Source organism: Excalfactoria chinensis, chromosome 1 (assembly GCF_039878825.1).
Source record: "Excalfactoria chinensis isolate bCotChi1 chromosome 1, bCotChi1.hap2, whole genome shotgun sequence".
NCBI lineage: Eukaryota > Metazoa > Chordata > Aves > Galliformes > Phasianidae > Excalfactoria > Excalfactoria chinensis.
This window is the reverse complement of record NC_092825.1, coordinates 167387648-167411076: the sequence shown is the minus strand read 5'-3', so window position 1 is coordinate 167411076 and position 23429 is coordinate 167387648. Positions and strand designations below refer to the sequence as shown.

General features: G+C 39.5%; 1 protein-coding gene across 1 annotated transcript in view; it reads right to left on the bottom strand.

Annotated features, from left to right (window-relative positions):
- Window positions 1-23429, bottom strand: part of XPO4 (exportin 4) — a 66487-nt gene continuing 43058 nt past the window's right edge. Inside the window, exons 8-23 of the mRNA XM_072326557.1 lie at window positions 21835-21992; window positions 21383-21557; window positions 17319-17495; window positions 15084-15226; window positions 14830-14975; window positions 14205-14382; window positions 12613-12772; window positions 10972-11141; window positions 9868-10042; window positions 8490-8783; window positions 6579-6759; window positions 5610-5728; window positions 4636-4766; window positions 3751-3868; window positions 2733-2825; window positions 1-531 (exon numbers count right to left, since the gene is read on the bottom strand). Of these exons, the coding sequence (XP_072182658.1) occupies window positions 334-531; window positions 2733-2825; window positions 3751-3868; window positions 4636-4766; window positions 5610-5728; window positions 6579-6759; window positions 8490-8783; window positions 9868-10042; window positions 10972-11141; window positions 12613-12772; window positions 14205-14382; window positions 14830-14975; window positions 15084-15226; window positions 17319-17495; window positions 21383-21557; window positions 21835-21992 (2616 nt within the window). The 3' untranslated portion in view covers window positions 1-333. The remainder of the gene's footprint in view (window positions 532-2732; window positions 2826-3750; window positions 3869-4635; window positions 4767-5609; window positions 5729-6578; window positions 6760-8489; window positions 8784-9867; window positions 10043-10971; window positions 11142-12612; window positions 12773-14204; window positions 14383-14829; window positions 14976-15083; window positions 15227-17318; window positions 17496-21382; window positions 21558-21834; window positions 21993-23429) is intronic.

The window sequence follows — 23429 nt, the reverse complement described above, 5'->3', positions numbered from 1 at the left end:
TTTTAAACCAGTGGGGGGAAAAGGCACTGAATTTATTTTTCATTGTGCCCATATCTGTATGCACATATATGGAAAAAAAAATTAAACTCTCATTTTCTGTTCATTCTCTCCCACACACAAGTATGACAGATTGCAGCTAACACATAATAGCAGAAGCTGATTCCAAGTTGACCTCTCCTATTCCACTGTGTTATGTATGTTCAAACTTCCAGACTCTGTAGAATCTGAGATGGCTGCAAAGAACCCAGAGACAGGTACAAGATTTAGTCAGCATTCAGCGTTTCTCAGTGCATTTTGCAGAAAGGGTCTAAATTAGGCATAGAGTTTTGTTGTTTATTTTACACAGAGAAGTCCACCAACATTTGCCATAAATTCTTCTAAACTCTTTAAGAAGGCCATCTTCTGCTTACGGTCCAGTGTAGGAGGAGTGCTGCTCGCAGTAAGCTTGTTGAAGGCATCTGCTAATCGCTGGTAAATTACTGGATCTTGTTGAGTTGATAGTAAGGTTTCAACTAGCTCTGAATATTCAGCCTGTTAAACAAACGTGAGTCTCATTAATTTTAAAATAAAATTAAAAAAACAAAACCAAACCACAAAGCCACAACATATACAGCTTCTCTTGCCAGGACAAAATCCAGAATTGAGGCTGTGACTGAATACCCTCAGTAGTATCTCCCCACCTGTATATCCAGATCCACCAACAAGCGTGGCAGGAGCAACTACAGACTTGCAGCCTCTCACCTTTCTCTAAACCGGACAAAGACTTTCAACCAGAACAGGCTGAAACTTTAAGCCCTCCCTTCAAAGTTCTTTCTGGCTCTTCACATATGCTCAGTTCCATGAACTGGGCTTCTCTTCCTTCACAGCTGCCCCACATTCAGTATGCCATTTCCTCCCACAGTTTTCCCTTTCTCTGGGTTCCCTTCCCTGGGATGGACAGCTTAAATTCCTAAGAGTTTCCCCACTTGGACAGCAACAGAAGATGAAGCAGCACATTAAGCATGATTAGGACAACAAAGGAACAACTGAAGGTTTTAAGAACAGCAAACTGACCGCTCAGTTCAGGGAGTAACAGGCTCCTGCCTCTTTCTGTCTAACATGCTCATGTGCCCCTTTATGTAGGATGAGTGCTGCTAACAAGACAGAAGATTCATAAGGAAAAGTGGCTTAAGAACTCCCTTCAAAGGCTTGCCAACCTGGCAAGAAGGGCTTTCAAGGGCATGTTGGGGACAGTGGTAACAACTTATCGGTAAGTGGGGATGGTGACCAGCAGCAGTAAGAATGTGAGGCGCTAATGGATCTAAGAGTGTTCATCGAGAAGAATAAAACAGGCTGAAGGAGGCTGACCTCAAATGTCTTAAGAAGAAACGCATTCAGCCTTGGAAACAAACAGCAAGAACAGATGCAGAGCTGCAAGATCACCGCACAAACGTAGAGGTGGTGGGACAGCTGATATAACTGAAGTGCTCTAATGGACAGAGGGGCTCTTTGGACAGGGAAGAGCACAGAAGGTCGCTGCTTATGTGAAAGAAGGAAATTAAGGATGCTTATGGACAAGGCAACACTGTAGAGCTGAGTGCTTGTGGGTCACAGTAAAGAGGCAGCAAAGATAGTGACACGGTGCGAGTTATTACAAGTCACCTAAACAGGTGAATAGAGGACCAAGGAATCTTTACGCAACTTGAGAAGAATCTGGATTGCAGACTTTTAGGAGATAATCTCCCTGACACCTACGTGCCAGATTGGCCAACCAGGTGTAACATTTTTCTGCATCTGCTACACTCAGATCAGAAAGCACTAGTCAGGAAGGTGGTGCTCCATGGCAGCCTGGGCTGCATAGATCATGAAATAGTGGAGTGCAGCATCATTAAAGAGAGTGAGGGCAGAAAGCAGAAGAGAACTGACCCTGAACATCCCAAAAGCAGATTTCAGCTTATTCAGGAGACTGGTGGGTGAGATCCTGTGAAATGCAGCTCTGAAGACCAGCAAGGCTGACAGGTTTGTTATTTCAAGGCCAGCCACTCTATTGCCTTTGAAAGAGTGCGGAGATTGGGTAAAAACTGATGGCTGTATGAAACCGAATGTTGTGTCCATCTTCAAAGGACTGCATTCAATGGTTCATATCCACCTGGATGCCAGCTTTAATAGTGCCCAGGGGTCTGATACTGGGGTGTCCAGTATTGCAGTAGAAGATGACCAACTGCCGGCAACTATGCAGACTGGGAACCGAGAGCTTGAGAAGCAGTTCTGCTGAATAAAGAATCAGAGGGCTCCGGGGACAGCAAACTAAACAGAGCAACAGTGTGCCCTACCAGGGATGAACGTTAGCAGCACACTGGACATTTAATATTTGTCTTTACAGAGCACTCACTGGATTACACATGGAATACTGTGTCCAGCCTTGGATTCTCCAGTGCTGAAGAACAGTGACTGATCTAGAGGAGGGCCACAAACGTAGTCAGGCAGGTGCTGAAAGCACATGTCTTTAAGAGACAATACAGCTTTCAATAGGCTGCTGGGAGGCCCTGTGCTACCTATCCTGGAGGTTTTGAAGACACGGTTGGAAAAAGTCCTGAGTAAGTCAACCTGACTTCAGTATTTAGCCCACTTCAAGCAAGAAGTTGGACTACAGACCTCCTGAATGACACTACGGTTTGCCAAATGCACAGTAATCAGCCATTCTCCATCAATAAGTGAGAGGTTTTCAGAGTTCTGAAGTGTTCATATCATACCTGATGCAAACACACTAACGTGTAGAATGCTTCACCTGCTGCAGTTGTCATTTCTGTATTGTGCTTCTGAAGTACCAGCATATCAAAGACCATCTGAAATCACAAAACAAAAGCAGAGAAAGAATGAAGTTCCTCAAGTTTTAAAGTCTCCCACAACTCACAGAAAACCAAACAAGGAATAGATTAATAAAGGTAATTTAAAAAAATTAAGTGGAAAATGTAGAGAAAAGGCAGATAGCCATGATAACTGAAAAGAAATAAAATGATGAATGCGGTTATTCAAGGTGTTTCTCACACTCTTAGCTGATGTCAGCTCTTAATGAGAAGCCCCTAGATGTCTGAATGTCAGACTGATAAGGAAACATTATGTGTTAAGCAAAACTGATCTACTGAAACCAGGAGTCTAGAACACAAGTTTTCCAATCACTTTGTTCCTGGTTATCAATGAGCTACAAGCTGGCTGCTACCAAATAAACTGGAAATTCAATGAAACAGAGTGAGTGGTCCTCCATGGAAACTGCCAAGAAGAAAAAGCAGAATTTACTGGGTACATTGAATAAACGAGAGCATTTATCTTTCTTTGCTGTACCCAGTTATGCTCGTTTTAGTATTCCAACCCTAACTTCATTCCACACAATTTTGGAAGCTTTTTGACACATTTAACAGTAAACCTAACTGCTGAAACCATCGAGATTCATTCAAGGACTCATGGACAGAGCAGAGATGAAATGTTAATTGCATTCTGAAGTGCTCAGATCTTTTGTTCAATGGTGAAAATCATTTTCCTCTCTGTGTCCCTGCTCTTCTTCGTAATACAGTCAGTGCTCCTGGTCCTGAATGCTCTTCTTCAACTGCAAGTTCTGTCTCTTGTGATTTGTGCATGATGTTCATTAATGCAGTCTGACAGTATCACAATTTGGCCTCTCGAAACCACTTGTATGCAATAAAACCCCACAAAGAAACCAACCACAACACAACAACAAAAAGCTCACAAAGTAACAAGAAGCTGTTGTCTTACCTTCAGAAAGTGCCTTGTTGCTAGAAAGAGGGCTGAATCTGTTTCTTGTGCTTTTGCACACTGTTCTGCTAGCGGTGTTACAGCCTCCAGACACAGCTGGCAAACCTCAGAACTCATTCTGATAACGAGCATTAAAGAATCAACCCCAGATTTCAGTGAAATTGTGACAAAATTCCCCAGTGGCATCACTAGAAAACACTTAAGAGCTTATATATTCTAAGATATCTTGTTACTATAAAGCTATTAATAAAATAATGAAATAAAAAGTATAAAAAAGGGGAAAAGGGAGCTCCATCTTTATTGCTTTCCTTATTAGCTGCACGCCCTGAAGTACCATAACCCTCTCTGACATGACACTTACAGAAAGAGTCCCTTATGGTCAAGCTCATCTGTTTCTGACACGTGCCACAGATTAGTGAAAATGGTACTCCTGCTGTAAGAGGGAGAGCCCATTGGCAACCTGACAGGAAATGCTCTGGAGCCAGCCCAGGAGAACAGCAGCAGTGTTTTCTATTACCAGCTGAGAAACTAATTCAGGAACAGCTTTGGGATGCCAGCTGAAGGCTTATGAAGTTACACACTCTGAAGTGAAGTAATGGAGGAGGCAGGAATGGCTGCCAGAAAAAACTTACACGTTAAACCACTTAAACACTGCATTCAAGCGACACGAGTCAGGAAATTCAGCTAATGCTGGAATCTCAATAGACGCTACCATGAAATTCTCAAGTCACTAGAAGGCACAGAAGAGGAGCTGTTTATGGATATAGAATTGTAGGTACAGAAATTGATAGGAAAAGAAACAATGCAAAGAAAAAGAACCAAGACTTAACACATCCTTATAAAAGCAGCTCAGGCTTTTAAACACTCAAGCCCCATAAAGGATACGATGACATCCCTAACTCCAGTGAGTACATTAGGCTCTTAAAGAGGTCCTCTGGAAGTTGTGGAATTTTCTCAGGGAATATCTCACAGATGAAAGTGATTAGTTTGTAATATTGATTACACAGCGATGGAAACTGTCAAAAAGAAAAACAAGATAATTTAGGAATCACTGAGCATTATCCTGGCATTATTTCCAGCCAATTACAGGCATCAACTTCAGTTATCAGGCTACAACTACACTAGCAAAAAGCATGGTGCAATAAAAGCAGACTGCTACAAGTTCAGGTTGATGGCAGCTGTTCAGTATTTACACCATACAAAGTGATGGAGTTTTACTTCTTCCACATGAGCAGGTCTAGCCCTGGGGGGACAAGGCCTCTCCAGCAGTTGGAGTACAAGCAGGGTGCTCTGAGGGCACGTCCCTTGCCTTGGTTTCATCTAAAATGCACACAGCTCTCACGCTCAGTAGGTGCCACCAGATAAGAATCAAGGCATGTCCAGAGGAGACAACTGAGGTACACTGCAAAACTGTTCCCCTGATGCGGAGTAGATATTAGCACAGCACAACCCAATGTTGTGAATCCCTGTTCAGTTGTTCCATCCTGTACTGGTGTACCATGCAAGCACTACTGCAAAAATAACTGCAGAATTGCTATTTGCTTCGGGACTTCTCTGATGCTTCCCATCACATTTCTGGCACTATCAGGAAAAGGATTCCACGGGCCACAGTTCCAGGCTGGCTAACTGATAACCTGCACAGACTCACTTTTAGAAGAAATAAGCCTTGTGTATTTGGAAGGCCCAAACAGTTTTTCAGCTTTAAATAGTTTTTTTTGACCAGTATCTAGAATTAGAGGACAGTTATTTGCATTTTAAAAAGCCTAGAAAATCCAACTTAAGTAGAATCCCCATTTCTGGGGATCTGCTACTGTAAGAAGCTTTCATATCCTAGCAGTTCCATGTAAGAGCAGGTTTACCTTCAGCAGATCCTGAGACATTAGAGGCAGAACTAGATTAACCCCATATAAAACAACATCTGCAGCTGATACAGTTCTGTTTGTAGCTTGCCCAGGCTCATGTCCTCTAAATACTTCATCTGTAGAAGACAAAAACATGTTTTATAGAAGAGGAAAACAAAGTACATTGAAGGAAGAGTCACATTACTTTAATAAAGACATTCTTAGTGATAGGGCTATTTCCCTCTTCCCAAACAAAACCATGAGACACTGTTTTAAAATAGAAATGTAGTGAGTAGAGGCTGCCACAACACTCTATATTTATATTCACAAGGACTAAGCATTTCATAATCACACGTAGCAGATGGCTTACTAAGCCAGAACACTTCAGATACTTTGAGAGCTCCCTTCCATTACAGAACCTTACATTTGTTTCTAATGATATCTGCTTCATACTTGCATAAATACACTGAGCAAAATATTACAAGCATTTCTATGCTTTCTATACATTTCTATATAGTGTACGTTAATGAATTATTTGAATTTTATAAACACAAAGATAAATAAATTGGGCAAGTTACTGAAGAAAACTGTAATACAGAATTTGACAAGCTTCTCTGCTTCCTGTCACAATCCGTACTTCCCAGCAACTGGCAGTGACCTTACTTTTGTAATTCTTAAGTTAGCAGCAGCTGTCAGAACATTTGATATTTGGGTACTATAGTCAGGTAGTATTCACAGTCCTTAGTTTCACAGTAATTTTTACAGTACTTTCAGTACACCTAACATCCAATGCTGACTCAAACAGAATGTATTAATAGCACTGAGTTGTCCATTCAGTGGACAAAGTCTACATCTGGTTCTGCATTTTTGTGTTGTCTATACATGACAAAACAAGGCAGATGCACCGACTTCTCGCTTTCCCTTGACAGAACACATGCCCCACGTTTAACACAAATGACAGCTCAGAAATTACCAAGTCTTCCATACCTGTATCACTAAAATCAATGAATTCCTTTGATAGAAGATTAGTGAGAAGCTCCATAATAAGGAGGAGATCCTGGTACTGGTCTTCTTCTGCTGTAACATCTATCCGTTGTCGCCCTAGATTATTCTTTGAATAGACCTGGAGCAGAGTTAGGCAGGCCTCATACAAGTTCATGGCTTTGGCCTATAAAACATCATTAGATAATAGTAAGAAAACTTCAACATACCAAAAGTGACACACTTTGTTTTAAGACAGCACTCCATGGTCAGCGATACCTCAAGAATCAAATTCCACTTATATCATCCACTTTTGTAATAAGCGCCTACAAAACCATAATAAAACAGCCACCCTAAATACTGAGAATGCTCAGAGCCATATATTTATGCACTGTTGTATCACACTGTATCACAGAATGGCCCGGGTTGGAAGGGACCACAAGGACCATGAATCTCCAACCCCCCTGCCACAGGCAGGGTCACCAACCTCCCCATTTATAACACTACTTTTATCAATCCAATCTTAGAAAAAAAAGTGATGTGGGATCGGCTGCCCTATCTTGCTGATGGACAGTCGGCTGAATATGAGCCAGCAGTGTGCCCAGGTGGCCAAGAAAGCCAATGGCATCCTGGCTTGTATCAGGAATGGTGTGGTGAGCAGGACTAAGGAAGTCGTCCTGCCCTTGTACTCAGCATTGGTGAGGCCTCACCTCGAGTACTGTGTCCAGTTTTGGGCACCTCAGCACAAGAAGGACATGGAGGTACTGGAGCAGGTCCAGAGAAGAGCAACGAGGCTTGTTAAGGGCTTGGAGAATCAGCCCTATGAGGAGAGACTAAGGAAGCTGGGGCTGTTTAGTCTGAGGAAGAGGAGGCTGAGGGGAGACCTTATTGCTGTCTTCCAGTACCTGAAAGGTTCTTACAGTGAGAGTGGGGCAGGTCTATTCTCACTACTGACTTGTGACAGGACGAGGGGAAATGGCCTCAAGTTGCGCCAGGGCAAGTTTAGGTTGGATATTAGAAAGAACTTCTTTACAGAAAGGGTGGTTAGGTACTGGAATGGGCTCCCCAAGGAGGTGGTTGAATCGCCATCCCTGGATGTGTTTAAGAGCCGCTTGGATGTGGTACTCAGGGATATGATTTAGCAGAGGTTTGTTGTTGTGGTATTGTTTTGTGGTTGTTTTTTAAGAGATAGGCTACTGGTTAGGCTGCGGTTGGACTTGATGATCTTCAAGGTCTTTTCCAACCTGAGTAATTCTATGATTCTATTCTATGATTCTATGATCTCACTAACCTCACCAACCAGAATTCAAGTTACTGACAAGATCCCAAAGGGACATGCTTCAGCTACCAAAGTTTGGAGCCACAATACACTGTCTGTGCAGACCCAGTTGGAGGTGGGCTTCTCCTAGATGCAGCATCAAACTTAGCCACCAACAGTACTGCACTACAAGGGGGCTGCACTGACTCATTTACCCCATAACTCCTCAGTAACCACTTGCTTAGGACCAAAGCAGTATCTCTATGGCACACATTTGTCACAGACAACAGTACTGCCATTGTGCCTGACAAGCCTTCAGAGAAGTGTGAGATGGTAAAATCAGCACTCAGTGTGGTCTGCACTCTTGTCCCCTGTGCACAGTGAGATCAGTGACGAATTATAGCTACACTTTTTGCTGTAAGAACAGCTTATATGCCCCGCTTTTAATCTTTGAGAATGTATATTTTTTAAACAAAGGAATTCCTCAAGCAGATACAGCCATACAGCATCTCCATTCCTTTCTGTATAGAACAGTGATATGACCACGCAGGGTTTCTTTCTGTACAAAACATAACCATCATTGCATTATTTTGCACAAGGGATAGCAACATTCACACTCGAGTACACACAGACACACTTCCCCCTCTTGGCTTATTTACCTCTCCAAGATAGCAAATTTGTTTATGTGCAACTTCAACAAAGACTTCTATTATGAGATTAACAGTCTCTGGTGTGTTTTTGTATACTTCCATTAACCCGATGCAGTTATTAAGGAAGTCCATTAGGAAATTGAAGAGAATTGCTACATTGTCAATCTGGGTAGCCTCAGCAATGCCACAGAGCGCTTCTAATGTAGCCGTGATTTCCTGTTTCACCTCCTCCTCTTGGCAGATCTGCTGAAAGTTTTCCTGGTTTATCACATTCAAGAATCGCTGCTGAAGTGGCTGAAGAACCTGGAAACGTTTCAGAAACTCCCAGTAAGACAAAAGCGTGTTGTTACGTGAATGAAATGTGAGGTTTCAGTCATTTAGCAAGCTCGTGGGCTGCTTTTATCACAGTACGAGAATCAGTTACTTCCAGTTTGCAATTATGTTCTTTTCTGTCTCATCTGAGGTGATGCTGATCAGCGATTCTCACTATTCATCACCCCCTGCAGGCTAGTTTCAAAATGAGTACCTCCATACATATTTAACATTGCTTTGCCCTGCTTAAACAAGTGAGGATTTTCTGAGTGACAGCATTTGATGCTTTTCCAGATTCAATACAGGCTACAACAAAATTGTTACAGGTAGGTGCTGAAAGCATTAATTACTAATTATGTTCACCATTATCTTTGTCACATTACAATCTCTTACAATCAGGCAGTGTGACTGCAGCTGTAACAAAACCAACTCAAATCAACTTAAGAGCTTTCCATAGAACAGCTTAATGCTTTTTCACCAATTAATTCCAGTGCTTTATTAGCATCTCACTTCATTCATTTTGTAACTAATAAAAGTAAACTTCTCTCTGAAGATCAGTGCTTTTCAAATTTCAAAGCTAACGCAGTGTTCTCTGACCACATCTCATCAGTCTTTGGCATTGAATATCTGAATATTAATAGAACCAGGGTACAGAAAAGCTGATCAGGGTTCTTTATTTTTTTCTCATTAGCTTCACTCAATGAGAGTAAGTAAATAAATGAATTCATAACCATCACCAAACCAAAACTAAGGGAAGAAATGGTACAGGTCTGAGGAAAACTTTTAACCTTTACAAATAGCATTCTGTTATACAGGATTCCATGAAGCCTCCGAGTACTTATTTGCTGTTTCTCTTTAGGTACTGATGGTTTAGACAATTTTGGCAACTCCAAGGTGCTATAAAACTATGGAAGTTCAAAGAATCACTAAAATTATTTATCTGTAATAGATGTTCAAAATCTAAAGATTGTGAATGAGCTGATTTTGTATCGCCATAAAATACCCCAAACCAACTTCAAACTTGAATTGTAGAACTTGTTAAAATGAAGGTAACAGAAGTTCTGAAATAGCTCACCTCTGTCCAGTATTGTTGTTTCATTTCCGTATCCATATGAGCAAAACCTCCTAAAACTAAAGCTTTCATTAGTGTTCTCTGCACAGAACTGGACAAATAGTGAAGAGGAGGGCTTCGCCTTGCAAACTGTTTAGCTAAATTCCACCAGTTCTCACACTGAATTACTAAGTTTGCCCTAGAAAGGGAAAAAACATTTGGATTAAAGACTCAAAAAGATTGTACTTTGAACAGAGTGCTTCAGGTTACTAGCAGCTGTCAGAACATTTTAATTTTCTTAATTGCATTTCCTTTCTTGTAAGGCTCTATTGCCTTTTGATTGTCATCTTAATGTCTCAGCCCTCAATTTTCTTAAGCGTATACTCTGAAAGTAGCTTCATTCACATGGGAGAAAAGCAGGAAAGTACTTTAGTTTTACACACAAAAGAACACACACGCAGTTAATGGATATATTGCATGGATTAAGAGCTTAGTCTCATTATATCATGATCAAATAAGCAGTTTATTCCAAATCTAGCTCCTGAGGGTTTTATCCATTTAACAAGAAAATGTCTCAAGCATTTAACCCTTAAAACTAGTCTTTCTACAGACTGAATGTATGCGTGCATGTCAATTCACAAGAGCAAAGCAGGCACTTTCTGCTTCACAGTCTGTAGTACAGAAAAAGCTCTGAAATTTGGCTGAACCCACCAAACCCTAAATTACTGTTTCCTTTAAAGGTTTATACAGCACATTATATATAGGCTTAGCCAGTATCTGAACTCAGTCTTAACACAACTTGCTCAACAACGACCAACAACATGAAAACCCTTGCAATAAGAGTGGAGACCAGGAGAGTTTTCGATTCTCCCTGTTTGGAGGTGAGGCACAAAGGAAGGGGAAGGAGAGTGCACTGATACATAATAATAATGAAGGTTAGGTTTGTCAAATCTAGGTCTCACTCCTCGCTTGGTCAGACATTTTTTTCTTCCATTTATAATATGTTACTCAAGTAATTTGACTTACAGAGACATGAATATAAAGTGCCCCATATCTGGATTATTTTGGCCAAAAGAATTTAAAGGAAGCAAAAGAAATTTTTTGACTTCCAGAGGTGTAGCAACTTACCGCTCTCTCCTTTCCACTAATGTTACTAGCAGTTGTACAGTATCATTTGCAAGGTCCTGCTCTGAACTCCACACTGCCAGGTTACTGATCACTTTTTCTAAAAGGTAACCCACAATCCACTGGGAACCCTCTGTATCAGCACCAAATGCTGTACTAAATGGCAGACTTATCTATAAGAAAAGCATTAAAATGAGTGAGTTTTACAGAAGGCAGAACCCCAAAGTGTACGGTAATCAGTCAGCAAATTCTTTTCAGGCCATCACTTCTCACCTACTTATAATACACAAACGTTACACAGATGAAGGCAAAGGATACCCGTAACAGAAAAATCTTTGCCAAATTTATCTACCAATTTTATGCACAACACCTAAAAGAAAGAAAGGTTTCAGCCTCATCACAGTATCAGGTATGATCATGTCTAGCTTTTAATGCCACACAAAGTTCAAAAGCTTTAAAAGTTAACAGAAAGATCCAAACCAAATCATCTCCCAAAAGTGTTCCCGTGAACTCACAATGTGACAGAAGTAGCTAGAAATAAATCTCGCTCTTGATCTAGGCTGAACATCTTGACAACTTATTTTGATATATGCTTCCTTGAAACTCTCTACTGCCCTATCTTCAAAAACAGAGTTTCAAGAGTGAAATGCAGGCATCCTTAAGATTTGGACAGGGGCTTCTTGTCAGCACCCCACCAGAATTCCCTATTTTAAAAACATCTGAGTGTAAAAGTTAAACAGCAGCCTTCAATCACTTTCATGTGCCAACCAACGTGTGTAGCATTTCCCAGATATTCTGTTTCATGCTCTCCAATTCTTCCCAAGCCATCTTTGCTCTACTGCAAGGACAAGTTGAATAATATAATTCAAATTAATTATGAGTCTTTTGTATTTCCATCTTTGTTAAGGAGGGTCCTCCTGAAGCGTTAGTATTCTTAGCTGCTTCAGTAGTGGAAGAGAAGGAGGATTCTTTCCCAGAAGTTAGAGCTAAGAGGACCGTCTCAGGATGGGAGGTCTTCCTTAGCTAGCTGGATTATAGTTAGTAGTATAAGCAAAAACAGGATCAAGGTCTAATCACGATTAGTGCTGTCCAAACATGATGAAATGTTGCCCTTTACAAAGAATGCATTATAGAAATTGTGATATATACAGTAAGAACATATGAGAATGGGGAGAGGAGAGAAAGTAACATGATTTTAGCTAATGTCCAACACCATGTGATGGTGTTAGACATGTTGCCCTTGATGGGTGATTTAGTAAGTAAACCTGGTCACTATTCTGAATTACATGTCTGTAGAGAGGCGTTCTAAGAGCTGATGAAGCTTACAGAATTGCTGTGGTCAGTGAGCGACCCACTAAGCAGCCTGATAGCACACTATGCTATTCTGTGAGGGCACTGGCCATAAAAATCGTATTTATATCAAGATGTCCAAGAAGGCTCCCCTAACAGCTTTTATCTCTAATAAAAAAAAAAAAAGAAGAAAAAAGAAAACAACTACTTCCAAACTTACTCCAAAATAAACCCAACCCCATTTAATATTAAAATGCTTTATCATTACATATTAAAATAGCTACACCAACATCTACATTCACAAGATACGGTTGCTAATACTCACCAATGCATTCACAAAGGTTATATCCTTACCTGGTCATACAGTTTTTCGTCTGCTAGGAGGTAAGTCTTTGCCCAACGCTTGAGGAACCATACAATATCTTTGCCCATCTGGGGGCTCAGAAGGTGCGTGAGATTTGCTCTTATTGCTCGAGATTCTACTTCTGACACTCTTAAAATAGCAGATAACAACCTGCAGGTTACAGCATACAATAAGGATATTGAGAGTGTTTTCTGGAGAAACAGAATACTTATTTTTCCATGAAATATAAAGGGAGGAACAAGGTAACAAAGTATTTTCACTCTAATGAAGTAGAGAGCACTTGAATTTACTGCTTCTTTAAATGTAAGAAAAGAGACAGGCTACAATGGCAACTGTCATCCGTGAAGTTGGAATATGCATTAAAAGGTAAAGTGATTTTCTTTGATATCAAAAGCACTGGAACAAAAGAAGCCTGACATGCATCCTGACAGCATGGGATTTCTCCCTTTCCTGCAGCGAGCACCTTAGTTTAGTGGGGCTTAATGGTGAAGCTTCAGTAACACGACAGCTACTGAAGAACAACTACAGAAATGCCCAGATATTTCTTACTTTCTCATTAGCACAGAGAGACAGTGTGATGTAGCAGGCTACTAAATGATTGCCTCAATACAACCAGTCCATAAGACTGTATTAAATGTTAAATTTTACAGCTTATTAATTAATTTCGGTAGCAAAGCATTGGTTCTCAAGGAATTTAGGAGTTGATAGTGGTCTATTTCTTGAAGAAATTTCAGAGCTATTGTTAGAGAGCCTCAAATCTATGTCTGGTTCTATTTCCATCTGCACCAAGACACCACATTAAGGAACTGCTTATTACTTGAAGCTGCCAGACTTGGTATCAACGAGCAGTACTGAAACTCCTGAACATGTTAAATCATTAAGATTGCCCATGAAAACAGATTTTTCTAGCCTCTTCCTGAAGAAAATGTTTAGTACACAAAAAACTAATCTATGGCTAAAGTAGACAAACTCACTAAAGCTCTGGAAAGTTCTTGCTTAAGCTGAACACATACTGAATGCATTTATATAACCTACAGTATGTTATCAAGATTCATCTGTGTTGCTTTAACAAGATTTCAGTAATTTGAGTCACTGTATGGACTTCCTGTAACAAACAGATCAAAGACAAGTTTTCAGTACAAAGATTTTAAATTTGTTTTAATAAGCAGCCCATGTCCTCCATTACAAGTATTAGGTCAACGACCTTGTCTTTTTGGCCATCCCATCTCAAATGGCTTATCTGTTTTGATGCCATATTCTTGCTCAGCCCCTCAGTCCTCCCCGTGATCACCTTGACTTGAAATATAACCTGTAGTCACTCGTCCTTTCTTTACCATATGAAAAATACACTTAATCTTTTCTGTCTTTTCTTTTACAGTGCTGTCTTCATGTGTCTTTTATAAAAAACATTCCTATAAGTTATTGACCCTTACTTTAAAACTGGTTAAAAGAGACACTTGCTTTCTAATGTTCAGTGTTTACATATGGCTTTGCGTTTTTTAAGTTCATGGATGTCCATCCAGGTTCTTACTTTTTCCTCTGTCAAAGCATTCGACATACATAACACACAATGCGTTCTTACCTTATTACAGAATCAGTTCTGTTGTACCCTGGGATGGAAGAGGCCTTTTCTCCTGGAGATCCCAGAATTTGAAGTGTAGTATTGATGTCAACTTCAGCTGAATGTTTAATGGAATATTCCATAACTTCTGGAGGTATTAGCGGAGTCTCTCCCTGAGTATCATTAGCCAAGAGGTAGCCTTACATTAAAGAAAGAGAGTGATCACAACTTTCTATCTTAGGTTAGTCTATAGCTTTTTTAATGAGAGTCCATTGGCTTAAATGCAGACATTGTACCAGAACCAGATGTTTATACAAACCCTGACTTATACTGTTTAAATAAGTACCATTAACTTCAGAATGCTTAAAAACCATTCTGCAGAGAGAAACCTAACGTGACAGTAAACAAATACCAAAAAATAAACCATCAGATTAAGTAATAAAAATAAGACAGGGAAAACTTTTACTTCATGAAGTAAACACATCAAGTACTACAGCCAATCCAGCAAGCAGCCTAAGATGAAAGAACCGTAAGCACTATATACAGTCATTTATCAGCAGTTGACATGCAAGGATTTTTCTCTCCTGAGATGTTGCAGCTGCAATAGCAATATCACAGTAAGTACTATTTAACACTGTTCACCAACCTGTGACTAAAATAAGCCAATGAATATCCTCATACAGGTCATCAAGCACTTTATTGTCAATAGAGCCTGATGCTGGTGAGGCAAGCAACTGCTGCTGATGTCTTTGCAACTGACCATGGAGCCTTGTCACTCGGTCTTCTAATAAACTGTGGACAAACCATAATAAAACAACAGTTTTTAAATTGTTTCAGCACAGACAAGCTTTTCCAATTAGACAAATTTATTCATTGGCATTCATGGCTATTGTTCTGTACCTTGTAAGAAGAGGTATACAGTGTTCTGCAGCAATTCTTCCCAGCATGCCAACACTGGCCAGCTGGTCACAGAACTGGTCTCTGTCGTCTTCCTGCAGTTCACTAATTTCTTCTTCCTCCCGAGAGGCCACACCATTGGCAGTCTGGTGTTATTTCAGAACAGAAACAACCAGTTCATGTTACATTCACTACAATTCATTACCACCAGAATTCTCTTTGTTATTTTGGCTTTTGCATCAGAAAATGCAACAGACTCGCACTAAATTAGATGCAGAAGAAATAAACAGAACAGTAAATAAAGCCTCATATTGTTTGAAAATAATCATTTCACAAGCTTATCATGAAACATCAAATTCAGTTCACTGTATATTTGCCGCCATTTCCGATAGCGCTCTCAAGTCAAAAGAATCACTGCTAGTGAAAAGAATCAAAGATAAAAGTTATGAAAACCGATGCTCATTAATAGGATAAGAGTAGATGGGACAGTTTCTTTAATCATATACATAAATAAACTTTGCCAAGCATCCACTGCTATAGGTACAGTAAATCAATGCACTGAATGACTCTCGCTCATTGAGATGGTCTGTAAACCCAATGGTCAGGAGCCTGCTAAAATACACATGGATGTGTATTTCAAAACACATATGTGATCAGGCCAAGAATCATTTGAAACACTGGGACTTCCACATCCTATTTATTAGCCAAAGATACTCTTCCTTTGAGATCTTACTTCAATCACAAGAGGAAGTATTTTTCAAAATGAAATGAAAATCACCTCTTTCAATAAATGTTTTCTGTAACTCCTTGTTTGAGAAAATAAAAAAAAACCTCTGTTTTAAAAGTTCATTTTTCACTGTTGCAGAAACTGCCCTGTTGCACTTCTCAAAGTTCACCTTGATTTTAAACTACCGAAATAATTACAAGACTATTTCCTTGAGGAGATGAGTCATATGTAGAAATCACATACCAATCTTACACGTGGTTTCAAGGAATCCCTTGAAGAATGATGGAATTTACATAAATAACAAACTCCAGTACAAGTGATGGAGAAAGCCATCATTCTGCATTGTTTCTGCAAAGACTCCGGAAAATTAAATCCAAACTATTTCTTACCTAAAGTGCTTTTAGCCCATATTGTCTTTATCTAACCCACCAAATCATTCTCTTTTGGCAACTTCAAAGTCGCAGCTGTTTACTGAAGAGTGAGTCTGGTCTCAAGGCAGAGACTGAAAGTTCCTGTTACTGCTTTGATATCGAACAAGAAGCATTCTAAAATGCCAGCTGTGGCTTTTAAAAGGTTACCCATGGGATAAATGACTTATCTCACAGAATGACATGAATTAACCTGTGGATATAAGCTATGTCAAGACCGCCTGATATGAATGCAAATTTCTCTTGTGAAATATTTGTCTCTGTTTTGGCACCGTTATTACCATCTGTTGCATGTCAAGCTTTCAGAATTAGGTTTTATACAATGAATTTCAGAATGAGGTATCTTAAGTATCTTTAACTTAAATTGATGCTGTGCAATGTAGTTATTGAATCAAATCTCTGCAATAATTAATTCATTCAGCATCTACATCCAAGTTTCAGTGCCACAATCTATGTCAGTGAAATCCATACTTCTGGCAAAGAGGTTAGCTTGCTTTCTTTCTCAAAGATTCAGCAACTAGTTATGCTAATTTTGTTTTTCCTCTAGAAGAGTCACCTATAAAAATTGAAAAGGGAGATCATGTACCAGTGTATCCAAAATAATGCAATATTTTGTGTTTCTTCTAGTCTGAGCACGGTTATTCTGTATTTTCCTACACATTCATGCATGTCAGTTACACTTCAGATGGAAGGTAACAAAAGCATGAAAGGCTTCCAATGTCATTGGAGATTTTAACTATGACTCCAAGCAGGAGGACAGTCAAAGGTTTGGTCAGTGTATCTGTGGTAAGATGCAGATCAAGTTGAGTAATAGGTTTGGGTTTTGTTTTGTTTGTTTGTTTGTTTTTGCTTAAAGGTAGTTTTCATCTTCTTATTCCTTTATTTGCTTTTCATAATGAGAGAAACAGACCAGAAAAACACCTCAGAGTAGCAAACTCTTTCAGCATTTTTCTGTCTCCAGTCAAAGTCACAAGCAGTAATTCTACAACCACCTTCTTTCAGCTACATAACAAAGTACAAAACAAAAATACATGGGTTAGTTGCCATATATTATCACCAGGAACTACTAGAATTGGGGCTTACCAAATTCCTTGTACCATCAGGAGCAGCTAGATGGCACTGAATGTAAGAATTAAAGACCTGAACAGCATGTTGGGTAAAGAAACCCTTATGGAAATGTTTGTCATCTTGTACCAAGGTAAGCCAAGATTCCAGCAACTTATCATATGCTTCCATATATACCATGTCATCTTTATCAAGCTGTAAAGAGATGAAAGAAACAAAACAAAATCTTATTTCCTAAACTAAATCAGAGGAACATATTCATACTGATTATTATTACTCATTATTATTTAACAGATGCCCTTCTAATTTTGAAACGATTAAAAGAAGTCATCACAAAGCCTTTTCAAGGACAGTCATAAATAAATCAGAAAGAATTGAAGCAACGCATCAAAAAAAGTCAGTGCTGCTTTTAGGCTTTAAAAATCTGTTGATGTTTAGTTGTTTCTTTTCATCTAGTGTTCAAAACAAAACTACTGTTAAGTTAGGCCTTCAGTGCACGATTACCTAAATACAAGCACTACCGTGTTCTCTCTACAATGATTCCAAACATCTCAGGCCATTTTAGAAACAACAAATAATTGAGCATTATCTGTTTAATTAATTAGACAAACAGAACAAGTGCATATAGATTAATGTTATTTCAAACACAGAGGAATACAAGAGAGAGAAGAGATTATTATTATGAAATAAATTATTATTATGACTGCATATGTTAAAGAAAACCCACTACAGGTAGTCCATTCTGATGAAACACAACGTCTCTGTCTTTGAAGGATAAAAAGTGAGCAGAATTCCATAGAATAAGCCCGCACCTCCAACTGCTTAGTGCATTTTAACTGCTACTTATATATATTTACATGAGGCACTCAAACTAGCAGTAGGAAATTCACATCTGGATAACAAAACTCCTGGGTTACAGGCAAGCTAGAGAACCAGAAAGCAAAGGGATTGTTTCTTTTCAAAAGGACATTTAATGCATTTTCCCCTCCCCTACTATATGCAAAAATTAAACTTCAATACATACACCAACTGCAGACGATTTAAATATGAACATATGGACAGATTTGCTTGTATTGGAGGACTTTTCCTGCCACTAAAAAATCTTCTCAACTTTTATCCAACAAGATTGCTCACAAGTTACTTTGAGACAGCAAAGCTTAGCAAAATTATTTCTTGATGAAATACAGGGATACTAAAGGCCTCAGTCATGTTCCACACAGAAGAATGCCTGACTTTTTGCGCAGTTACAAACAGGGCTGCATGAACAAAGAGAAAGAAAACACTGGATGGATGACTAAGGGAAAATACCACGTTGTAAGCATTGCAAGATATCTTCACATCCTTCTGTAACTGCAATGCAGTTGTATTTACAGAAGCTAAAATATGGCACACCAATGCAAGTCTGAAAACAAAAGCCAAAAATAAAGAGAGACGCAAACTGTATTCAGTGCTAACTTAAATTCATGACTCACATAATGTGTCTTTTTTAAAACATGGCTAAAATACAGTCATTGAATCACAAAACATTTTGACTTGAATGATTATATAACTTAGACACAGCTAATAATTTATAAGAGTCTAATAATTTATAAGAATCCAGACCACTGCAGTAAGCAATGCTTTTTTACTGGTGACAAAGTGTGCCAGTTTTAATTTGAAAAGGCAATACCATACAAAAATGCTGTTAACACCTGACATTTTCCTGAGGAAGTCAGGACTAGGAAGTGCAGGAGAGGTGAAATGCAACGAGTAAGGCCAGTGCTTAAATCCTCTAGGATGGGAAAGGTGAACTCATACTTCTTCCCTGTAGACTGCAGACCAACCTTCAGCACGCCTGAAGCTTGCTGTTCTGCAGCAGTAGCGCTGCTCAGGCAGATGTTTCAACTTTCCTCAGCAGCCAGGTAAGCATAAAACAACATTTGAACATCGAGTTTGGATTGTGTTTTCCTCTCTCCCCCACCCTTAGTTGAATATCAATATTAGCAACAGCACTAAGTAGTGTCAGCAACAGCTTCTGATTCTGTGCCAAGACACATACTGCTTTGAAGTGGTTTGCACATTACAGCTTGGGACCTCCTGATTTTGACAGTTGCAATAGCAAGCTTCTGGCTGAGCTGATCCCTTGTGTCTGACAGGGTTTCTGCAACGTTTGTACAAGCTGTTCTGCTGGCAGAAATATGAGAAAAACAGCTTGTCCCACCAGCAAAGCTTTACTGTGCACACTTGTCTGTGTACTGCTGCATTTCAGAATGCTGACAAGCTGCAGGAATATTATCTCAGGATCCCACTGAGTCCCAAACACATGGCTTTCTAATTTTCATCAAGAACTCTTAATCGCACAAGAGCTCACAGAGCGCATCACTACAGAGAATCTCAGCAAGAAGCTTCAGATAGAATGTTGACCGCAGCTGGGACTTTCTTAAGCTAAAAGACTGCTTTCAGGGATTCAAACCAGTCTTTCTACAGTCAGAGCACACCATACCGTTACACCATAAGCAAACAACAGCTTGAAATTCTGCACAGCGCACCTTAATGCTGACACACTGTTCAGGTGCAGGGATTATTTTTGAAGACCCAACACCACACAATTCTGTAACCATTCTGGAGCTCAAAGAAACAACATGCAGTTTACATCTCAACTTCACATCCATTACACCTCTGATACAGCACAGTGATGAACATGTAACTTTTCCTTTAAAGAGAGACTTTTTAAATCATGCCTGTGGAAGAGTCCTGCAGTCCTCTTTCTGATGTGGTCAGATCTGATAACACTGCATATAATACCGAAAAATTGCCTTCAGCGAAAACAACAGGATGATATAAGTGCAGGCAGCCGTTGCTCAGTAGGCATCAGTGGTCACAGTCATCTCCAAAACAAACTCTGTACCCACAGTGGTACGAGCTGCCACAGGCTTCTGCTGAGACCAGAAGTGCTGAGCTGACAGCTCACACCGAGCGCCGCTGCAGTGAAAAAACACGGCCGCGTATTCCAGCTCCCAAGAAACAAGAGGCTAACTGAGGAAACGTATATCCTCTAGCCCCCCTCATTTAGATGATAGCGACCTGTGGCTTTGCAGAACCTTTCTGTAAAGGTTCAAAGGCTTCCAGTCTAAGTGAAAACCGGGCCAAAAGTATTACATTTTAACCTCACAGCGTTAAAGACATAGTCTAATGCACTGCAACCAATGCTAATATTAACGCACCTGTGATCTTCAGTGAGGAAACATGTCTGTCAGCTTTATAATTAAATACTTCTGTAATTATTTTCAAACTCAATTATTAAGCCTGGTCAATATAGATACCTCAGAAAAACAAGTAGTGGATTGTTAGCACTAACAGCAAAAAACTGGCTGGTATCTCGATAGTTTCATTTTAAAATAAAACTGTTTAAATAACTCAGGGGCAACATTTGCCTTAATTCTTATGGGCTTTTTACAATAAATTCCATCCCCTGAGATGTTTTTATTTAATGCAGTTACTGGAAAGAGAATACTTACCCCTATCCCAACCTGATCATTAATATTACACCCAAAGTTTGATAGAACAAAAAAAAGTCTTCTGAATTACAGATACATACATGGAATTCTTGCTTGAGCCATGCCAGTAATGCAGGGGTTATTTAAACCATTCTCCATACAGGGTTAACAACAGACTTTAAGAGCTGTATTCACTTAAAACAGAAGTTCCTGCCTGGAGAACCCCACAGCGTAAATTTCAGCCTGTCCATATGCCCATAAGTCACTTCAAGCTTTTGAGTCTGCAACACGTTTGTTATCTACAACACTTCTCAGAGAAGTCCTACAAGAGCAATTCAGCAGCATTTAAAAGACCTTCCTACTTTTTCAATGTACCTGTTGTTTTAAAAACGAAGACACAAAGCAGTGCTTTAAATCAATAGTTTGAAAGATGCAGTGTGCAGTTACACGTTATTTATAGCAAAATTATCTCAGATGTGATTTCAGAAACATCTAGAACAAAAGCACTGCATTTCACAAGACTTAATGACAAAAGAGCCAAATTTTCATTCCTTATTACAAGGAGAAGGAAACAAAAAAGACTGTTTGCTGAGAACGGATACTTACCACTTCTTCCAAGGCAGCACTTCTTCCAAAAGAACAAGTGAGATGGGCGAGGCAGTTCACAAATGAAGAGAAAAGTTCATTTGGAATGGCAGTTAAAATATTGCGAGGAAATACAGTTATCAGGTTGCTGATAATACTGGAAATTCCCACTGCTTCAGAGTCTTCTATTTCAATTCTATAGATAGAAATAAGAGTTACTTTTCTGCCATTAAGAAAAACGCTAAAAGCCAATTGATTCTGTTAATTCCTTTCAAATGAATACATCTATTTAAGAAGCACCTACTTTAAGATGCAGTTGTTTGTTGTTTTTTTTTTTAATTTCAGGAATCCAGCAGTAAAGACAGATTATACCCAGAAATAAGCAAGTCATAGCAGTTCTCCACAAACACACACCGCACTCTGAACTAAAGCTTGAAAGATGTCATCTAAATTTAGAGAGCAGGCATACGTACCCATTGATAGTGTTCAGTAATCCCTCAATGAAGTGTGCCAGGTAATCAACTTGCGAGCCTTCATCAGGAAAGACTGAGCCATGCAGAGATGCCAGCTGCGCCAGACACTGCAATGAATCTTGGGCCATATCTGTATCTTCTCTGATTTTTCGGTGTACCTTTCAGGAAGTGAGATAGTTAGCAATACACGGAAAATAGCGTGTTCTTACAACAGTCACATGGCTCTCGATCCAAAAGAGCACACACCAAAAAAAGCTTATTATATCTTCTATGACTCTATTCAGTTTGAAATGCAAGGCTTCCTACAGCTCCCTAAAGCACAGCAAATGACCACACTGCGACTTGGTTTGCAAAGCCGCAAGCCCCCAATTAACTCGCTGAAACCAACGTTTAGTTCATCTTACCTACATTTTGAAAATTGAACTCTGCACTGAGTGTTATATCTTAGAGAGAAACAGATGCCAGCCAGTCAGACATACTGCTCCTGCTAAAAACAGCAATAATGACAGTCATCTCTATTATGCTAACTATGCCTCAGCTACGGAGTCTTGCTAAAGTTAGTCAACAAGTTCAATCAAGATTATATAGATGCTTCTCTAGCAGAGGTAAACATTGAAGACAGACGAAAATGAATGCATCACTTCCTTGGCAACACCCTTACATTATACAAGGCCAAGTCATCTTCTCTCATTTCTGAGGCACATTACATCATTACTTCTGCTGGTAAGACGCTCAAATCTGCTAATATTTTAGTGACCAAATTCTCACAACCTTACTTCAGTTATCAACTACGGATTTTTAAGAGTTTTCTTAAGCTCGCTCTTCCATGATTTCACATAAGGTTTACTCAAAATAATGTAGGATAGCTTCCTTCCTCCTCCCAGTACAAATTTACTTAAATTACAAATATCATGAAAGCCTAGTTAAGACATTTCCCATTTGTGGTATTATAGTTTCGGCTTCATCCAAGTCATAACTAGCAAACCTCTGCAAGATCAAAGTGCTAGGTGAAACAAGTCCAGAAACACAAATACCCCTTCTAACGTGCATCCCACACTTTGTTGAGATCAGAAGTGAAGGCTTCCTCTTTAACATGGCAGTCTTGCCAAGTTTTGCAAGGTTATTAAAATTTCTCAGATCAGATATATGCATATGAACAACCACCATTCACTCACATTACTTCAGATAGGAACCTGACACCGACAGCCTCAAGCATGGCGAATCAGGAATCTAAAACCAAAACTGACAGCGCACTGCCCTGGCAAGTCTTCATTCAAAAATAATCAAACCCAGATATGCTATGGTTGCTATTAAATAAAATACAAACGCATTAAAACAATTCTGCCTGTTATTTAAAACAAAATACTTATCACAAGTACATACTGGTCTTGTAAACTAAAGAGAGATATTTAACTCGGACAGCTTTGTATTATTAAACGAGGAAGGGTTAACATGTAAGCCAAAAAGTTATTTGCATGTGGAGGTTCACAGCTGACAGTAGCAACTGTCTGGATAGCCTGGACAGCTGTTCCAATTGTGAGGAGCTGCTAAGAGTTCTGCCAGTGATTTTTTCACCTTTTCAGAACTGCTGGAAC